The 20180-nt window shown below is 33.1% G+C and overlaps 1 protein-coding gene across 4 annotated transcripts; it reads right to left on the bottom strand.

The window, feature by feature from the left end:
* Positions 1-1278: 1278 nt before the first annotated feature.
* On the bottom strand, positions 1279-19642 carry LOC128231260 (adapter molecule Crk-like). Of its 4 annotated transcripts, none has more exons than XM_052943847.1 (9): positions 19503-19642; positions 16814-16936; positions 16355-16508; positions 15981-16025; positions 14867-14995; positions 13977-14009; positions 9865-9945; positions 8532-8660; positions 1279-4556 (listed from the first exon to the last, which is right to left on the bottom strand). In XM_052943847.1, exons 1-9 carry the CDS (start codon positions 19541-19543, stop codon positions 4437-4439), a joined length of 855 nt encoding a protein of 284 aa, XP_052799807.1. In that variant the 5' UTR covers positions 19544-19642; the 3' UTR covers positions 1279-4436. The 4 variants fall into 4 exon arrangements, with proteins under 4 accessions (XP_052799807.1, XP_052799808.1, XP_052799809.1 ...); XM_052943848.1 differs by lacking the exon at positions 8532-8660 and adding an exon at positions 7253-7348; XM_052943849.1 differs by lacking the exon at positions 13977-14009.
* Positions 19643-20180: the final 538 nt, after the last annotated feature.

Genomic DNA, 20180 nt, shown 5'->3' with positions numbered 1-20180 from the left:
TCGATTCCATAACAGTCGACCCCATTGGTGTATCGATCGCTTTTCATCGCGACAGTGTGTGTGACAGAATATTTTTGCGTTTTTTTTCTTTTTATTTATTTGTCTTTTTTATATTTATCTTGTTATTCCAAAACATTCAAATTAAATGTAAAAAATAGTTTGAACAGTTATTAAACTAATATCGTCATACTGTTCATATCATACACTGACTTTTCTATGCAATTCGTAACTGTACACTGCTACATGGAAAGGAATTGGTATATGCAATTACATTGCTTGTTTTCCGATCCATTTCATCATACTATTGCTGTACTGTTATTTTTGTATACATATACGAACTGAATAAAATATGTTTAAACTAAGTATTATTGAGTGTGTGCATATAAAAGTCCTCAAACTCACATAGAATCATCGGGCCAATGTATTAGTCTAAAACATTTGTAACTGCAATATTATCATGTTTCACAAGGACCATGGTTTTGAGGAAATACCCTTTCAGCATTTCAAAATTCAAGTAAGTTCTTTCATACACTTGAAGCAATTCAACCATTCAAAATGGAGGCTGGTTTTACAAATTTAGGGAAATTCCAAATTAAAATGAACTTTCCAAACCTCTGTGTTTAACCATTAATTTATTTTGCAATATGCAGTGAGATCAGGTTAAAATTATATGAAACATACATTACGTCGTAGATCAACACTATTTGTATTGGTTGTTCATCTTCTGTCAAAAGGCCATGTGAAAGTGTTTGGCCATTGAGTTTATATCTCCGGTATTCTATTTAAATTGAACTACCATACATTTCTTCTTTTGCACAGCACTTCTCCTTAATACAGTCAATGTTGTATAAAGTTTGAAGTCAATATCTTAAAAACATACCAGTTATGGAAACGGGTAAAAAAAATGAAAAGAAAAAAATTGAAGGGCAATAACTTTAAAAATTATATACACAAAATACTGTATTTTTTTGCAACGCACACAAGTCAATACCTCAAACATATGGAATTATGGTAAAAGGATAAGTATAAAAATAATCTAAGTGCGATAACTCTAAAAATATCATAAACTAAATACTGTTTCTTTTGTACAGCATTTCAACTCAGTCAATATGTGTATTAGGTTTGAAGTCAATACCTCAAAATAAATTTGAGCTATGGAGAAAAGAAGACTTAATATGTCCCAGGACAAACGGACTGACTGACCTACAAGTGGACGGGACAAGATGGTTTCTATATTGCCCCCACCACCAAGTGGTGTGGGTATAAAATAGGAAGCAGTTTAGTTCAAATTCATTTAATGTCTAATTTAACTGTCATCTATAATACAAGTGTATGATAAATTATCTAATTCTGAAAATGTACAAGACAATACTAGCAAGTGATAAATATCTGAATAGCTACAATGTACTGAATATAAATTCTGATCGCTTATCTCTGTGTTCCAAGCCTGAAGCAATTGATTTTGATTACTGAATAAACTAGTGAAAGAGTTCTTGCTGAATAAAACAATTTACACAATAACAAATACTAACAAAACATGAGTATGAAACAAAACCATTATTAAAATCATAAAGAAAAGCCACAAGCAGTGTAGTTTCAACAAATGCATGATGAATAAAGTCTGATAAAATCAATGTGTTCCACACATTTGGTAGCAAAATGATCAAAAAGTAAACCATCAAAAATCTGGTCCTGATTTACACAACAATGATATATACAGGGAAATACACACTCCAGCTGTACTTTTGTGCATGTGTCTAATAACAGCGTGTGCACATACATGTAGGCTAAATGAAAAGTGGAATATGGTAAAATTAAATAACTGAACACATCTTGCATGGTTAGTGATTTTTGCCTCTGTACTACACTATTGCCTACAAGCATTTATACAACATGCAATCAGTTCATTCGTCACATTACAAAGAAAAGTGGGGTTCATGAAGGATTGAAATGTATCTTGTCAGTTGGAGTTTGATTATTCAACGAAAACCAGAATATACTGCCAACACTTGGTCTTTTAATCATAACTGTTAGACCAGCAAGCAGGCAAATAAATAACCTCTTAGACAGAACTGTTGAGCCTTTCACATACTGTAGAACCAGGATAGCTGGTGATAAATATTCTGTTTGAGGAACTCAAAAGTTGATTTTAATAGGGAATCCAGCCACCATTTTGCATCGTAAACATAACAAAAATATAAATTTCTCCAAAACAGTAAGATAAAATGTCTCAATCTTTTAGGATAATTGACAATAAGTGGTTTCCTTTTTATTTGATTTTTTATTAATTGAGACTTTGCATGATTTTTTGCTTTTAAATATATTATTTCTTTTTGTGTACGGTGCAAGATAAACATTAAATATTTCCTCCAAATTTCATTTTGAAGTATTGTAAAACAAATATTTTTCACTGAAAGACCTTGGTTCTACAGTAGGTGAACTACTCAACATAGAATTATCTTCTAATTACTGCAAAAAAAACCCACAGTGAACACATTTGAGGTATATGATTGCATGTAAAGCTTCGAAAAGACATCAAATCTCCCACTTTTATTAGCATTATCCTTAGAATATTTAGTTTCATTGAAACATATTATTGCAAAAACAGTATATCAAAATAATTATAACGCAAATGGTCCATGAATTTACCCTCGTTAAACACAGATTCTCTCCCTACAGCGTAAAGGTACAACGTTAAAAAAACTGAACAAGTTTCTCAGCTTAGTTTATAATGCATACAGCCATTAAGTGAACACTATAAAGCTCTTTATATAGAAATTACGAACAAACAAGAATAAGCAGTTTCCTAAACTGTATGGAAATAAGTGATAAGATAGAGTCTGAAACACTCTTTACATATAAATTCCATTTTTTCATTCGCTTAAGCACATCAACAACAGAAATCTCCTGACAATGAAAAGCGATAACAAATGGAAGACAATTTGATCAATACTTAAAATGTGAGTGCACGTGCAGAAGAATCTTTTAAATTTCACTTGCCTGACAGATTCATTAAGCAGTTTACAAAAATAATACATCATTATGTTGTCAACAATTGCTAGACAATTGAGTAGTACATACAGTTGAAAATCTACACAGTATTCAAAAAGATATTATGGTAAGAATCTTTTACTAAGTCAGTTGAAAATCTACACAGTATTCAATAAATATTATGGTAAGAATCTTTTACTAAGTGCATTATGTGCAAATCAGGGGATTTTTGATTTTTACCACCCTAAAACATGGAAGTATTTCATTCCAGAACACTCGTTAAACATAGCAACATGTTCTTTTTGATAGAAAGTAGAAATATATATAATAATTAGCTGTCAAACATTTTTTTTGAGATTTTGTCAATGTCAATTTTCTAGAGTGGGCAAAATATTGGTACAGTACAATGCCATTTCAGAAAATTGAATGTTTGGCACATGAATTCCTTCTTCCAATAAGCATACATCATTAATTGTATCATACTGATTTTTAGAACAGGGGCCTAACTTTCTACCTCTGAATTTCCAGTATGTCTCCGGTTCCTTCAATTCCGGGAGAAAAGCGGAGTCTAATCAGTTTAACTCATTTTACTGCAAATAAGCTTCAACAATAGCACTATAAAAACTGAATACATAACTTATATATATTTAAATGCTAATACTGAGTTGCTCTTCATTTAATAAATATCATTAAAGTTATATGAACTACTTGAATAACAATGTATGTGAATTCCTAAAGTAACAACACAAAAATGAATACACTTATTTAGCAGTACTATGTGTTTTCTTAACCACATCAGTCCATCATTTACTCTACTATGCCTGTTTCACATTGTGTAAGTTGAAATTTTCATAGCATAATTATTCAATTTACAATGGGTAGTTTTCTTTGTTAATGCAAAATGAAATTGACAATTAACATTTTAAGCAGAGAAACTAATGCAATGATGAGAAGATTGATCTGATGCAGGACCAACAACAAAATTTTGCCTAGTTTTGACCCATGTTTAACCAAAGGGTCCAAATTATAATAATATGACTTATGTAAAATTATTTTGTCTTTAAAAATAGGGAATAGTTAACAATACCAAATGAATCGTAATGTTAAACAGAAAATTATACAGTTCAGTTTTAATAATAATTAAACCAATTATGTTCATTTCAATCTTAAGACAACATGACAACATCTTTGCAGATCACTTCCTTTTTGTATGAAGAAAAGTTGATGAGTAGAGAGAGACTCCTTGCACAACAGAACACGAACTGACATACAACTCTCATTCTTCCTAGCCTGGGCAACCAACTCTGGCAACATGTACACTAGGAAAGGATGTGCAGGTGGTGAAATAATGATGTCTGCTCACATCTAGAACTCAGCACAATTATTTTCTGTAACTCCTCCATTACAGCCTCTGTCTATATGAATGTCTTTGATTCTCCTATAAACTAGGAATTGTCGTCCAAAAATTTAACATGTGTAAAAGGGAAGAACCCGTTTTTTTCACCAATTTGACCTTCCCATTGTCCATTTGCATTTATTCTTGTAACAGTCACTATATCGCCTTCCTGAAATCATAAATATGTTTTATTTTAATAAGCTAGTACCGGGTAAGCTTTTCATCTTGACAAAAAACACTAAAAGGAGCTATAAGTCTTTGTGATATTTTTGTGATTATTTCATATGTTTATGGCATTTTAAAGGCAATATGATGTCATGATCCAGAGCCAGAGAGAATTTATTTTGAACTTATGTTTAGTTTGAGTTCACCTGAATATGAAGCATAGGTCATGCGATACAAACTATCATACTAAATGTAATGATTGTTCATACATGCTGTTTTTTTAAAGATAAAAAGTACCTGGTAGGTGGAACTACACAATACCAACAGATCTTTTGAACGGTATTTCAATTCTGTTTTTCTAAAGAAGCATTAAAAGGTTTTTTTCACAATAAAAAGCAGAAGAATATGTTTATATATTATATGCCCATCAATTTTGGTTTTCATATCCAAAAGTAAATATACTTTCAGGAACGCACTGTAGTTTCTTAGAAAATATCTTGAAATAATTCAACTGCTTTTTTGTGTTTATTGAAGAAAGTGCACTAAATCATTAATGCAATTGAATTTGATATCTGACATCATTTCCAGAATGGAAATTCTGTAAAATCTTATTGAAGTTTTGTTGGTTTTAACTACAAGCCATTAATCATATCTGACATGTAATAAAAGGAATATTATAATAGAATGCTCTTCTGACAATCTGTATCATGTCTTGTGTGGTTTATAAATATTCATGCTTACACACTGAACTCGACATAAAAAATGATGTCAGACGTCCTATTATAAAATTTCCATAGGTTAGTTAATGTGTCATGTCTCGAGCTAGCAGTAAACTTTGAATTCTGAAATAATTTCAATATCTATCTGTTCAGTGAGACGTAAATGGTATCTTGCATTTCTTATTTCTTATTTTTTTTGGAAGTCTTCAAGTGATATTAAACATCAGCAGCCCTAAGTCTTCCTTAGGCTTTTCACATCAGTTACATCATCGAAGATATCAGCCATGCAATAAATGTACATGTCTCTACATTAAGTTTAAAGTATGTTTAACATATTTCAGATATAAATATTCTTGATGACAACTGTTCAGAAACATGCCTCATCACCTTTCTTAAAATGAAACTGCCACATAAAAACAACAAAAATAAATTAAGACTTGCTCATACTGGTGATAAAATGTGCCAATAGTAAATAGCTAAAGCTGTCATTTACAATATAACAATTATTGTTCATGGCTAAACCTGCCATTTACCATACAACTTTTTATGTTCATGGCTAAACCTGCCATTTTCCATACAACTTTTTTGTTCATGGCTAAACCTGTCATTTACCATACAACTTTTTTTGTTCATGGCTAAACCTGTCATTTACCATACAACATTTGTTGTTAATGGATCAACCGGTCATTTACCATACAACAATTGTTGTTAATGGCTAAACCTCTTGATTACCATACAACATTTGTTGTTGATGGTTAAACTAGTCATTTGCCATACAAGAATTGTTGTTTATGGCTAAACATGTAATTTACAATATAACATTTGTTGTTAATGGCTAAACCTGTCGTTTACTATACAACATTTGCTAATTGTGTATACCATGTGTCATTATATAATTATCGCATTTGCAGTGCGACATTACACATAGTCAACATGAGGGAATACTGTCATCCGAGGCGAAACCGAGCGCATCAGTATTTACCCGAATGTTGACAATATGTAACTGTCACACTGATAGACATGCAACATTTATTTTATTATACCAAAAACAATGACATTTAGTTCTTTGAAAGAACTTCTTTCACCACTACACAAATTTCAAATAATTATTACTGAAACAATTGATAGAAGTCTAAAAATGTAACAAAGACAGAATTGATACACATCAAATGCTATTGAAAAAGTTTGGGAAAGTTGCAAACACAAGAAGTTACAGATTAAAAAATTCTAAATTCTAAAAAATCTTTCTACCTCAGTCTTCGGAAACCAAAAATGCCATTTTTTTGTTGCGAGTGCTATTTGACAATATCATGTTAACTGGTCAAAAATGTACTTCAAGTGTGTGGCAGTATGAAATTGCCCATTATGGGTACCAGTTTATGAGAATTTAAGATGGACAAGTCCTGTGACGTATAATAATCAACATTGCCACATGTATACAACATGCAAACTGTCCTGTTATTAAAGCATTTGGCAACTACATGTTAACTGTTTGTGCTCCATCAGATTGACCTCTATCATAAGTGCATGTTATATGATATGCTTTTTGTTATAAACTTTCTAACACAATCCTTATTCTTTATAATGCCATTGCTGAAGAAAGTCTATGCATTCTGTTTTTAAAAAAAAAAAAATCACTTATATCCAATGTATATCTCTTTCTTTGTTTAGTCATATGATGCCATCATAGCCAATGAAAACGTTCGGTGTAAAAATGTATCATTCATTTTTTAGCAAATAAGTCTTTTGACATTTAGGATGATAAGAGAAAAGAATGCCTCTTAAAAGGTTAAATATAAGTGTTAATATTTTAATCTCTGTCTTTACTCTGTACCTTATAAATCATACATCTTCAAATTAATAAATGTGTTGTTAGTTACCGTAGTACAGTCTCATTGACCGAAAGTTACAATCAGGTTTGTGCTTTCAGGTGAAATCTAAAACGAAAACAAATCGCTCTTTCAACAGAGACTGTACTCACACTTAGTTTTAATTGTGATTTGTCATAAAGACTTGGTATACGAGTTTGTATAACAATGGCTTTGGCTGGCAGCTGCTTAGGCAGATGAAAGGGATCCTGAAAATATAGACAGTATACATAAAGTGAAGTGCAAGAATAAGTTTTCTATATTAGTGCACACAAGTTTGGAAAATCAAGGACAGAATTTTTTTTTTCAATCTATTAAACTATTAAAGTATGCCCAAAACTCATCAGGCCAAAGGCATAAAGCTAGGATTTTTGTTTAACCTAAAGAAAGTCTATTTGTTTAGAATCTCATCACCGCTTCTCACATGTCGAACAAAACCTGTTTTTTTATTGGACTTGCGCAGTAATTTGACCTCAAAGAAATGGTCTCAAACCATGGAAACTGCACCAAAATTTTAACTCACCAAATGACTTCCACTCCATTTAAAACAAGAGTGTACCATAAATTGCTCACCTGAGTGAAAGTTTTAGACCTTTGTTCTTTTATGAAAATAAATGAGTTTATTGGTTTATGGCAAAGCAACTAGGATTAAACTAAAATCAAGTATTGTCAAACATGGAATGGCCAGGGTCACCCAAGCACAACATTGCTATTTATTTGCAAAATTGAACACATGGTCCAAACTTTATATTGTAGCTTCAAAAATAAGAAAGTAGGTCAAAATGTCACAATATAGCTCATCAGAGGACAACAACATTGATATTTGTTTTCAAAACTGTACCCATGGCCCAAAAGTCATTGCTGTAGCTTCAAAAATTAAGAAAGGACAAAAGGTCACAGTCAAGGCCATTCGAGCACATATTTATTTTTAATACTTTACACATGGTTAAATATTCATTGTGAAAATCTAAGCAATAAGTTTTTCCTTTATGTTGCCATGGCAACCAGAGTTCTACATGGAATTTGTTTCTTTGAACAATTTGAAAGAGCACCATCCTAGGAACATCCAAGTAAAGTTTTATTTAAATTAGCCTGGCAGTTCAGGAGATGTCATTTGAAGCAATTGTTGAAGGCTGGGCAATTGGAAAAGCTCACTGTGACCCTAAGCACTACATGATTTGGTGAGCTAAAAATATTGATGAAAAGGTAAAAACCATTTCCTCTGGCCTGTAGTTTTATCTTTTTTTTTTCCGGGATTTTTTACCAAAACTAGTTCTACTTCCAACTGAATTTTCAAGCTTTGTCATGATTTTCCAAATCTACTGTACAGCATGCAACCAAGACCATACATGGTGATGTGTCTACATGTACACCTCATTCAACTGTACTTACATTCAACTTCAACTGAGTTTTGTCAAACAAGTTAGGCACTCTACCCTTTATAACTACCGCCTCAGCGGGTAGCTGGGGTAAGTGGATCTGTGTGTTGATATCACCACCCACTTTCGATGTGCTCCGACCCTGTCACATTTGATGGGAGTGATATCATATAAATATAAAGCGTGTTACTGTCATATACAACAAGAGTGCCAAATGTCACAAAAAACACCCATCCTTAATTAAGGACACCCAGGTTTGGTAATTAGTGGTTGTTTGTAAAGCCAAATTTAGAGAGGGAAGCGATGAGTTTAAACAGGGTTGCCATTAAAGGGTCATAACTCTTGAGTGACTGACCGGACATGACTTGCAACAAGATATAATTATAAATAGGAAAAAGGCTACTAAAGTTATTTTTAGGACAAGAACAAATTAAGGTTATTCGAAAATGACTCTTGACTGACTAATAATATGGCTGGTTATTGAACTTGTCTGAGATATTATGCAAATACATATTCTGACCCAAGTCGGATTAGACAAAAGCTTCTTAAGTTAATGAGCGGACAAGACCAATTTTAGATAATTTCTATTATTAAAGGACAATATCTCTTGAGTGGCCTTTTGGCTGGTTATCCAAAGTGTCCGAGATATTAAGCCCATACACATTCTGACTAAATTTGCTGATGATTGGACAATGATTTCTGAAGGTATTAATCGGACAAGACTGATTTCAGGTAATTTCAATAATAAAAGGGCAATTACCCTTGAGTAATAAAAGGGATATGGCTGGTTAACAAAGCTGTTCCAGATATTATTCTAATACACATTCTGACAAAATTTGGTATTACCGTAATGATTGGACAAAGGTTTCTAAAGTAACTGAGCGTACAAGACCAGTTTTAGGTAATTTCTATAACTAAAGGGTGTTAACACCCTAGTGACCAGAGCGATATGGCTGGTTATCAAACTTGTCCAAGATATTATGTCGATACACAATCTGACTTGATTTGGTGATGATTGGACAAAGGCTTCTTTAGTTATTGAGTGGACAACAACTGGTTGCCAACAGTCTGGCAGGTTTAACTATAGCTTTTTTTAAGACATGCGAATAAAAATCATTGATATAACTAATTTTCTTCACAGTATGAAACAAACCTGAATGATGCAAATCTGATCATTTTGCCTCTATGGTTGAAAGTTATATATATTAAAACTTCATATGTTCAATGAAAGATATTCTGCCTCAAGATATTTAATCATGAACAACCACCGTATACAATAAGAATTGTAATTGCGAAATAAACCATATCAGGATCAGATAGTACGAAAAACAATTATTTTGGCCTACAGTCTGTGGGTTTTCCTCTTGTGTGCTGTTAGAGCCTCCATTTGAAGCGAGCTTGGCTATCGGGCTTGGGTCGGGCTTGTACTGAAAATACACACAACATGATACCAACACTGGACACTATACTAGCATATGGGAAATGGCAGAGATACAATATCAAGAAATAGTAAGTTTTTTTCTTCTATCCTCTGTCGTCAGATATTTCATGGTAACGATTATGATTGAAATATAGTTTATGGAAAATCATACAGATGATTTATCAGATGATTTGTCAAAGTGTGAACTAATACAATATTGACAATTAAAGCAAATAGTGAACCATTTATGGAATGAATTGGGGGGTTGATGTCATAATCGGGGTATGAACACAATTGGGCTGGTCAAAGTGTGTGGAGTCCCCAGGACCCAACGCATACTTTGACCAGCACAACTGCATACATATCCAAATAATGACATCAAACCCCCAATTCATTCCTTATATTTACACCACTAGATCATTATTTCATTCAAGAATTGTTAAAACAATACTTCATTTCATTTACGAAAACCATTCATTAATCCTTTCGTACACATTCTGTAAATGGAATGACCCGACTGTAACCCGAAACATTTTATCAAATGACGTCACAATAACGCGGGAAAAGATCAACCACTTGATATCACTTTTAAACTTAGAATATTTCAAACATTCATCGGATGATAACCGCAATTGCAGAAAGGCAGTTCATTTAAATAATGGAAGTTGAGGTGTAAATATAAAATAAAAAAGCATCAGCCAAGAAATATTAACAAGAGGGCCAAATGGCCCTGAATCGCTCACCTGTCATATATTGCACATTGGTTTGATAAGAAATCTGGATGGTTCAAAGTAGTTAAGGTTTTTTAGAAGTCTGGGTCATTTTTTACCCCAATGCCAAAGTTTGGACAATAAAGGTAGAGGTCCACTTAATGATGTATTATGCCAAATAGCTCTAGTCCTTGTGAATTCGGAGAGAATTTTTTAATGCTTCTACTATATATAAATATTGAAAACCTAAGCCTATGAACACGGAACGTGGCCAATTTTGACCCCAGGGCTAAAGTTTGAACAATCTTAATAGTGGTCCAATAAACGATGCTTCATACCAAATATCTAAGGCCTTCGCCTTTTGGTTTCGGAGAAGAAGATTTTTTAAGTTTTCATCATATACATATATAAGGAAACCCATGACCGCCCGGGTGGGGCCATTTTTTGACCCCAGGGCCAAAGATTGAACAATATTGGTACAAGTCAACTAGATGATATATCATGCCAAATATCTAAGCTCTTGTCACTACTTGATTTTACGGGTGTATCTGTATATGTATATTTGTTATTAATTGTTGTATGTGGCCCATATTGAAAATTGGTATGTGTACTAAATATGTTATCCAGTTTAAATTAAGACGTTACTTGTCTTTGTGAGTTCAGAGAAGATTTTTTAAGTTTTCACTATAACACATATAGAGAAAACCCATCAGCCCTGGGGTGTGGCCAATTTTGTAGAGGTCCACTAGACGATGAATCATGCCAAATATCTAAGCTCTAGTCCAAGTAAGTTAAGAGGAGAAGATTTTTGAAGTTTTAACTATAAACATATCAAGTATACCCATGGCCCCGCCCCGGGGGGTCATGGGTATACTTGATATGTTTATAGTTAAAACTTCAAAAATCTTCAAAAATTTTGACCCCAAGGCCATAATTTGAACAATCTTTGTAGAGGTCCACTAGACGATGAATCATGCCAAATATCTAAGCTCTAGTCCAAGTAAGTTCAAAGGAGAAGATTTTTCAAGTTTTCACTATAAACATACAGAGAAAACCCATGACCCCCCCGGGGCGGGGCCAATTTTGACCCCAAGGCCATAATTTGAACAATCTTTGTAAAGGTCCACTAGACGATGAATCATGCCAAATATCTAAGCTCTAGTCCAAGTAAGTTCAGAGGAGAAGATTTTTGAAGTTTTAACTATAAACATATAGAGAATACCCATGACCCCCCGGGCCGGGGCCAATTTTGACCCCAAGGCCATAATTTGAACAAACTTTGTAGTGGTCCAATAGACGATGAATCATGCCAAATATCTAAGCTCTAGTCCAAGTAAGTTCAGAGAGGAAGATTTTTGAAGTTTTCACTATAAACATATAGAGAAAACCCATGACCCACCGGGGCGGGGCCAATTTTGACCCAAGGGCCATAATTTGAACATTCTTGGTAGAGGACCATTTGGTAATCCTACCTACCATATATCAACGGCCTAAGCCTTGTGGTTTGGGAGAAGAAGATTTTTAAAGTTTTTCCTTTTGGTTGCCATGGCAACCAGAGTTCTGCATGGAATTGAATTCTTTGAACAACTTTGATAGAAGACCACCCAAGGAACATCCCTATGAAGTTTTATTAATATTGGCCCAGCGGTTAAGGAGGAGATGTCTTTTAAGTAAATTGTTGACGGACGCCGCACGCCGCATGACGGACTCCGGACAAAAGGTGATCACAAAAGCTCACCTTGTCACAAAGTGACAGGTGAGCTAAAAAAGAATTACATGTATACTGGTTGAGAAGCAGTTTCCGACAGTTTTTACAAGTTTTTATTAAATTATTCAAAGAGTTTAAATCCCTACTAAAATTGTTCACATTTTAGATAACTACAGCTCAAGTTGCTAGTTTCGATATTTTTTTCACATGTGTGAACTAAGGGGCACTAAGAGGGTACTTACACTGTTCTGATTAGCTGGTGATGAGTAGCAGTTTCCGACAATGTCAAATACGCAACAGATTTTAGGTGCCTTTTGTGTGTTTTTTTATATGTTTATTTAATATACTAAATATAAGAAATATTTTATTTTCAGCATTGACCAAAAATTTAAACTCTAAACTTTACAACAGTCAATTCATTCTCGAATCAGGCAGACACTCAAGACGATGATATTTTTTGATACATTTCTGGTATTAACTTGTGTTTGTTTACATTTTTGTGCATGTGGGTGTTAAACTATGACAAAAGTGTTTACAAGTATGAATGATCATCATTTTGTAAGCAACTTAGGAAAGCCTTGTTGCTATTCATAGATATGCAAATTAGGTTCACACGCATGCGCAATACACGGCACATGACGATCCCCCACTTGTGAATTTGTGTACAAAATGAAAAATAAACATTGAATAATAATAATAGTTGCTTACGTGTCTCGGTAAGAACTCCAACTTCAGATTGCCAAGTAACCATATGATTACTATGATATTATATTACAGTACCTTTTTTATGAAGACCTAAAGAAAGTACGCAAAAAAGTGATTTGTTGGAAACTGCTTCTCAACCAGCATGTCTCATTTTGTTATCACTTGTACTGGAGTTGGCCGATTGTTCAGAACTTTGTGAAAGTTAACAACATTGTTAATGTAATTGTTGTTAACTTCCAAATCATAACTACTCTGAAAGTACATGTATAATAGATACACTTGTGATCTACTGCATACCTAACAAGATTGGAAAGAACTGTTTCAGCTGTTCTTGATTATTTTCAATTTAAAATGTGTTAGCACATCTTCAAATATTTCATGTTTACAATGATGTCGTTAATAATGTTGTGAACTTAAACAAAATTCTAAACAATCAGCCCATTACATGAAGTGTTAATGAAAAGCTTGCACCTATCCCTACATTAAGAGTTTTTATAATGCAGCAGCATACCATTAAATGTAAAATAAGTAAGAATTTTTGAGACCTTAACACATAGACAATGATATTCTTGTAACAAATACTGTAATCCACATGTACAGGACTTCCATTAAAGGGATGTATATAACCCTCTAGAAATTGCTTAATACTTCCAAAGAGTACTTGGAAGTATTAAAACTGCCATCATTTTCAAAACTTCCAAAGATGAAAGCTTGGAAGTTGAAAATATCAAAAACGGATGTAACTACACTTTAAGTCGAAAATTATTTCATATTTTATCAGTAAAGTTGAACATTAGTTCAGAAATATTTGGTTTCTGAGGAACTTGAACTTCCATGTTTGGGAGAAAAACTTGATGACTAGGAAGTTTACACTTCCTGTGGCAAATGCTTAATGGAAGCCCTGCATGTAATTACCGGTTTTGGTACTTCAGGAATTTTGCCAGGATACTGAAAATGATCATTTATCAACACTTTTCATGTTCTGTATCTAGCAAAGTTTTTAAATCCTAAAAACATTACTACTTGAATTTTCAAATCATAGAAACCTTAATTAATACACACAGTGAAAAAAATATGTACTTTTTGTCAAGACCACTGGCAAATGCTAAAGATTAAACTGTTTAGAAACATCAGGGCAACAATTACCTAAACAATATTTGCATGGAAAGGAATAACCTTACAATCCATAGCAATGCAATTATTAATCTCAGAAAACAACAAAAACATCTTGTAATCTCCAAAATTATATATCTTTCAAATGTGATAATGCAAGGTGAGATATTCACTCCCACCCTTTTTTACCCTACAGCCAAAAGGCTGTTTTTCAAATGATTTTAGGGTAGAAAATCAGCCCCAACTCCCTTCCGCACCTTAAAAAGTATATATATTTCCTAAATGTTGTCTCAAAATTCCCCTTTTGGGTTTCCTGTTGATGAATAATTGTGTTTGATCAGAATCAGTCCAAATATAGCCAACCTTATGCAGTTTTTCAATTCAGGTTTTGGCAATATGCCAAATAGTATTCAGTTACAAATGTATTACTATTTCTTAGAGTGATTGTCTATATGACATAACAATCCACTCTCTAGAATATGAGTTATTTGTGTTTACTCCAAATCGCCTCTTCCTGGCAAAATTTCCAGTTTGGAAGGGCTCAAGCCCCATGCATTCCCCTAAAGCTGCAAGACAGCCCAGGGCCCATGTTACATTCTCATACACATCAACTAAAGTGCCATTGTACAGCTAAATTGACAATGTACATACATTTTTATGAAAGAAATCATATGTTCATAAACCATACATACAGGTGCTATGTAGGGAACGGGGATCTGACCCGTGCGTCCCGCACTATTTTTGGCACACCACCATTTGTCCTCGTCCTTAGAGATCAGCTCGAGTACCTCGCCCTTCTTGAATGGTAAATCTTCAGGGTCCTTAAGAAGGGAAATCATAGTTACAATTTATGATACTTGTCAAAACCTGTTCCTTTTAATTTTTATTTTTACATCTCAATACAAATAACTTGTAAATATTGTTTTCAATACCGGTAGATAATATTGGGATCATTGGGGTAAAAAAGTGTCATTATGCATTCCAATGTATAAATGAGATTAAACTATGGTAAGTACACCTTTTTATTGAGATCTTAACCATAGGAACAGGACCGCAATATGATTTACAGCCTGGGTGCAAAGCCATAGGGCTGTGAACCATTTAAGGACCTATGCAGACGATAACAACCAAAAAAGTCATCTTTTAGCTGTTATTGCAAATAATATACTTTGAACTCTATCTTGTTCAAAACTATGCAGAGGTGACAAAAAATGCACACAGAATTAATTCAAATTAACCTGGAAAAAAACCCCAAGCACTTGCGCAACATCATTTACTAATGACTTCTAAATGTTTTGATTAAGAATTTTATATACAAACAATCCAAACAATATGGATGCCATTTTTTGTGTGATTTAGAAACAAATTCAGTAGTAGTTGGAATATGCAAATTAACATAGGTTACAGTTTGATCTTAATGATTCAACTTAAGTGTGATGTTTGTGTTTAATTAAAAAAAGACTGTTATTTAACAAAGAGACAGTAAAATTGAAATCAATATCACACTTAAGAAATCATCGTACTGAAGAAATGTTCACATATTTATAAAAAGGAGAAACCTCGTACAAGTGATTAGAGATAATTTTGTGAAAGTTTAAAGCTTTTAACGTTCAAATTTTGGTTTTATTTTTTTACCACACACAATGTATTTGAAATACCAGTACTGGTACAGTACCGGAACAAAATGCAACGATTTTTGATACATACTTGGTATCACTAATCGGTGTCCTATTCTAGACCAAACAAGCTGTTTTCTCTTAATTTGAACATAAACTGTCCCTGTCCATTCATAAAAAAGTATCTTACGTTTCCAGGGAAAGCATATTTTCCAATAACTTTATCTCTTGGTGCCTGAAATAATGGAAAAAAAGATTGTCATACTGGTACATAAATACATACATTTTGTATTTCAATAATAACAGTATTTGCCACAACATGTGTCCAAAAATTGCAATTTTAAAAGCACTTTAGCAAAACAAATTATAATGAAGTTTAACCATGCAAACAATGTTACATGTATAATACAAATATAAATTTGATGGCTAAGCAAAAGACCTCCATAGTTTTTAAAGAAGGTGTCAAAATATGCATATAGATTAGTATACATGTACATGTAAGTTAATAATCGAAGCCTAAGGTATTTTTATACATATAAAGTTGTTATACAATCAATCACTTACTGGAAAGGTTAAAGCTGTGGTATCCAGATAATGAGTTTTGTAGAAGTTTAAGAGTGCAGGAATATCTGGAAATTGTTGGTCGCCTATTCTGAACATCTCATTGCCTCCAACTTGAATACGGTTAATAATATAATGACTTATTTTATTGTCTTCCCTGAAAAATATACATAATATATACAATAAATAGACTGGATTTGAAAATGACAATAGCATCAATAACAACAGAAAATCATCAATCGTACAGGTGAATAAAGACCAAGTGGACCTTACTTTTTAAATTTGGTAACAATGAGTTTCGGCCAAAGAAACAATACATTGAAGGTTTTTAATGGTTATTTTAAACACATGAAAGACATACAAGTATAATGTTCTTGTGTTAACAATGTCAATAAATGAAGGAAAAAAGCTGACGTAAGACTTGCACTGTATATTTATTGAAATTTGGTTAAATGTCCTTACCTTACTACAAGAACATAATCCCCTTTTATTGACTGGCTTTCTCTAACAAGAAATACACCATTTGTTCTCACATCATCAAGTTTGGCATTCGATTCGTCTCGGCTCAATGGACCAAAGTACCAACTGAAAGATACCATGAATATTTTCTCAAATGCAATATAGGAAACCTTAGAAAAATAAATGGACAACCAAACATTAATTTGCGTAAATTTTATCTTATTAAAGAAAACTCAATCACTTTTACTTTGGTCTGTCCATGGCGCGCATGCACGCACACACACTACACTCCTCCCCCATTTAACTTTTAGGCTAATCCAGACATACTAGCCTTTTATGGTACTCCTCACATCAGGTTGGGATTGAAATCAAGTACCAGTATACAGGGTTTTTTAAGCAAAAGATGCGAAGAGGCCTTTCTATATTTTTTACATGCAAATTGTTCAAATTGGAAAAAAATGAACTTGTAAATGCTTCAAGCTCATTCATTCAAAATAATGGAAGACTGACATATATTAGAAACAAACAGAAATAACTTTAACATGAGAACAATAATTCCATCTTTGTTTTTTTTATATTGGGAAACAAATATCGAAAATTGGGGAAAATAAAAAACCTTTCTATTGGAAAGTAGTCGATTTTCGGCCTCTGCTTAAGAAGGTGAAATAATCTGGGAACACCTGCAAGGCACTCTAACTGGTTGAGCTAACCAGTTAGCTATTACTTACCCACACACACTACACTACTAAACCTACCAGTGAGTCACAATTGAACTTTATGAGCGAAGAAGAGTCTAAAAAGCATGGAATATTGAACAAAATCATTTTCAACAAAGGACATAATGCCCTCTCACTGTAAAAACACTTAATTTATAAGCAGTTATCTTTTGGTGCTTGTTATTTGGTATTTTTTCAGCTTCAGATTCATTCCCAATTGTTGCCTAGTACATAAAAATAGATGCCAGGAGTCTTTACCAATGTTTGTTTTTGAAGACTAGTGGCATCCCTCCATTGATTGAATTATCCCGGTGCAGGACAGCCATTCAACATGCCACTTGAATAACAACTTGCATTTTTGCCTGTGTTAATGATTTATTATATTTCATAGTCAGACCTATAGTCGCTATGATTTCCCCCTAATCTGCACCCTTAACCTTCATTAAGGTGGCTAGATCTTTGCTTTGGCATGTTGAGTGTGTGGGTAAGAACAAGCTGCCAGGTTAGCTTAGTTGGTTAAAGCCACATGCTCGGTGTCAACTCCGCCCAATTACCCTTTAGACTTGGTCTAATTGGACCTAGTCCATTTTGGCCTACTTCTGAAAGGAATTGTGCCTGTGGAATGCAGATGCTGGTATTGTGTTGTTTACACCTAATTCATGGATAAATCAGATCCGTTAGTTTTCAAAGTCAGCACAGAAACACTTTTGATAATTGAAAATTTTCAAAGGTAATGAAAATTGTTTTTAAATTCAAATAACTAATTATTGCCGATTGTAAGGATATAGTATAAAATAGAATAATGAGTAAAAATAATGCGCAATATAAAAATGTGGTTAAAAAAATAATATTATGCATTTAGGCAATTGTTCGTAGGCAGTTTTTAATGAGCACCCGATATATTTATAAAAGTAGATGAGAGGGCTGAAAAAAATGTTTGCTAATATACCTTTTCTTCGAATAACAATAAAATTATCACCTTTTCTGGCATTCTTTTTTGTCTTGAATATCAATTGATATTGTTATAAAAAAGATACCTCTAGCATCGATTTGTGCAAACAGTAACATTATATACCTGAACAAGATTGTTGCTTAGTTACTTTCATTCCAGAAACAGGATTTCACTTCAATATTGCTGCAGCAACTTGTATTTTTAGTCTAAAGTCCATGTTAGAGTTCAGTATGTATTTTAAGAAGTAATTTTTAATAGTAATACATGTATAAACAACAATATTTTTCAGGGATTTCCAAGCCCCTGTACAATAGGCATAGTAAGATGTATAATAAATAAATAAATCATTAACTATGTTGGATTTTTCAATCCAAATCTGTAGGTTGAAAACAATGAAACAAGATGTCTGTAAAATAGTCTATAAAGAGGCAATGTCATATAGGACCGATGGTGACATAAAGATAAAAATGTCACTGTTAATTTTGGGTATTTTTAATAATGATATTACCAAAGTAGGCCTAAATAGACCAGGCAGATATGGTAATTGGGCCGAAAAAGACCAGGCCTATATATGGTGATTGGGCTGACAAGACCAGACAGAAAAGTAAATGGGCCGACCAGAGTTGACACGGATTCAGAGCACTGTGCTTGTGTTTTGTCAGTCATGGGTGTTAGCACCACACCAGCTTATAACGATAATACATGTCACACCATACATCTGCAAGTTCATTATTCAATGCTTTTAACATGTTTAAGACTCTTCTTCGCTCAAAGTGTAAGTGAAGATTCTTAGCACAAGGGTTTAATTTGATGATTCTGACAAAAACTTGCAGTTATTTCAAAGTGGTTTAAAATTGAAAATATTTAGATGCTAATTATTTAACTCTATGAACAGGCAGAACGAGTCAAATAGTGATTTAGGTCTTCAATGTAGTTCAGAAAAGGAAAAGGAAGTTAGAAAAATATTGAAGTTTAGAGCGGGTGCATTGACAAATTAAGCAATATTTAAACTGCTTTGTATTACCTGGTTTTGTCATTTGGATCGAAGTCTTGAACGTTTGCCATTATATCTGAATTCTTTAAGGAAACATTGAGAATTTATGACAATTTCCGTGATATTCTCCAAATATGGCGGTGCAAAATTAGAGTTGCGTCCCTTCCACAAAGATAATTATCTTAGTCAAATCGGCCAATTTTAAAACGATGTCATGTACCTTAATGGCAAAAAATGTAGGATTGGATATTGCTACAACCCTGATTCGATACATGCAATTCCATTAGACCACAACGATTTATCACAAATATGTGAAGTTTAAGTATTTTCTATTATTATAAAAGCTAACTCCCAAGACTGAAGAGCTAGTAAAAACTACTAAGAGATACTTAAAAAGCTCTATGAAATGAAATAATGTTATAAATAATAATGACAATAATAACAATTCAGAAAGGAAGTTTATTCATAGGTTGTTCCATGTATATGCGTATTGATAAGAATACTGTTCATGTGGACCTTCAATGATAGCTAAGTTGTCATATATCAGGTTGTTTAGGCTTAAAAAAATAATTGTTTGGTTAGGGAAACATCCTTTTCAAAAAAAGGTAGGGTAGGTAGGCTTTTTTATAAGGCTTTATATAAGAATGTAATTTTCATCATTGGAGAATGGTGTTAAAGTTATCTTCTGTATTAGCATTTAAGGTTTTA

This window comes from Mya arenaria, chromosome 4 (genome assembly GCF_026914265.1).
Source record: "Mya arenaria isolate MELC-2E11 chromosome 4, ASM2691426v1".
In the NCBI taxonomy this organism is placed as follows: Eukaryota; Metazoa; Mollusca; class Bivalvia; order Myida; family Myidae; genus Mya; species Mya arenaria.
The sequence above is the reverse complement of the archived record's forward strand: the minus strand, read 5'-3'. Positions and strand labels throughout refer to the sequence as shown.

What these genes read in the sequence shown, in the direction of transcription:
- LOC128231260 (XM_052943847.1), bottom strand. Translation starts at nt 19,543, where the DNA reads ATGGCAAACGTTCAAGACTTCGATCCAAATGACAAAACCAG. An exon ending in CCGTTCCCTACATAGCACCT is followed by an intron (nt 14,010 to 14,866) that starts GTATGTATGGTT and finishes GATCATTTTCAG; the next exon opens with TATCCTGGCAAAATTCCTGA. An exon ending in AAACTCAGTTGAAGTTGAAT is followed by an intron (nt 4,557 to 8,531) that starts GTAAGTACAGTT and finishes TTATGATTTCAG; the next exon opens with GAAGGCGATATAGTGACTGT.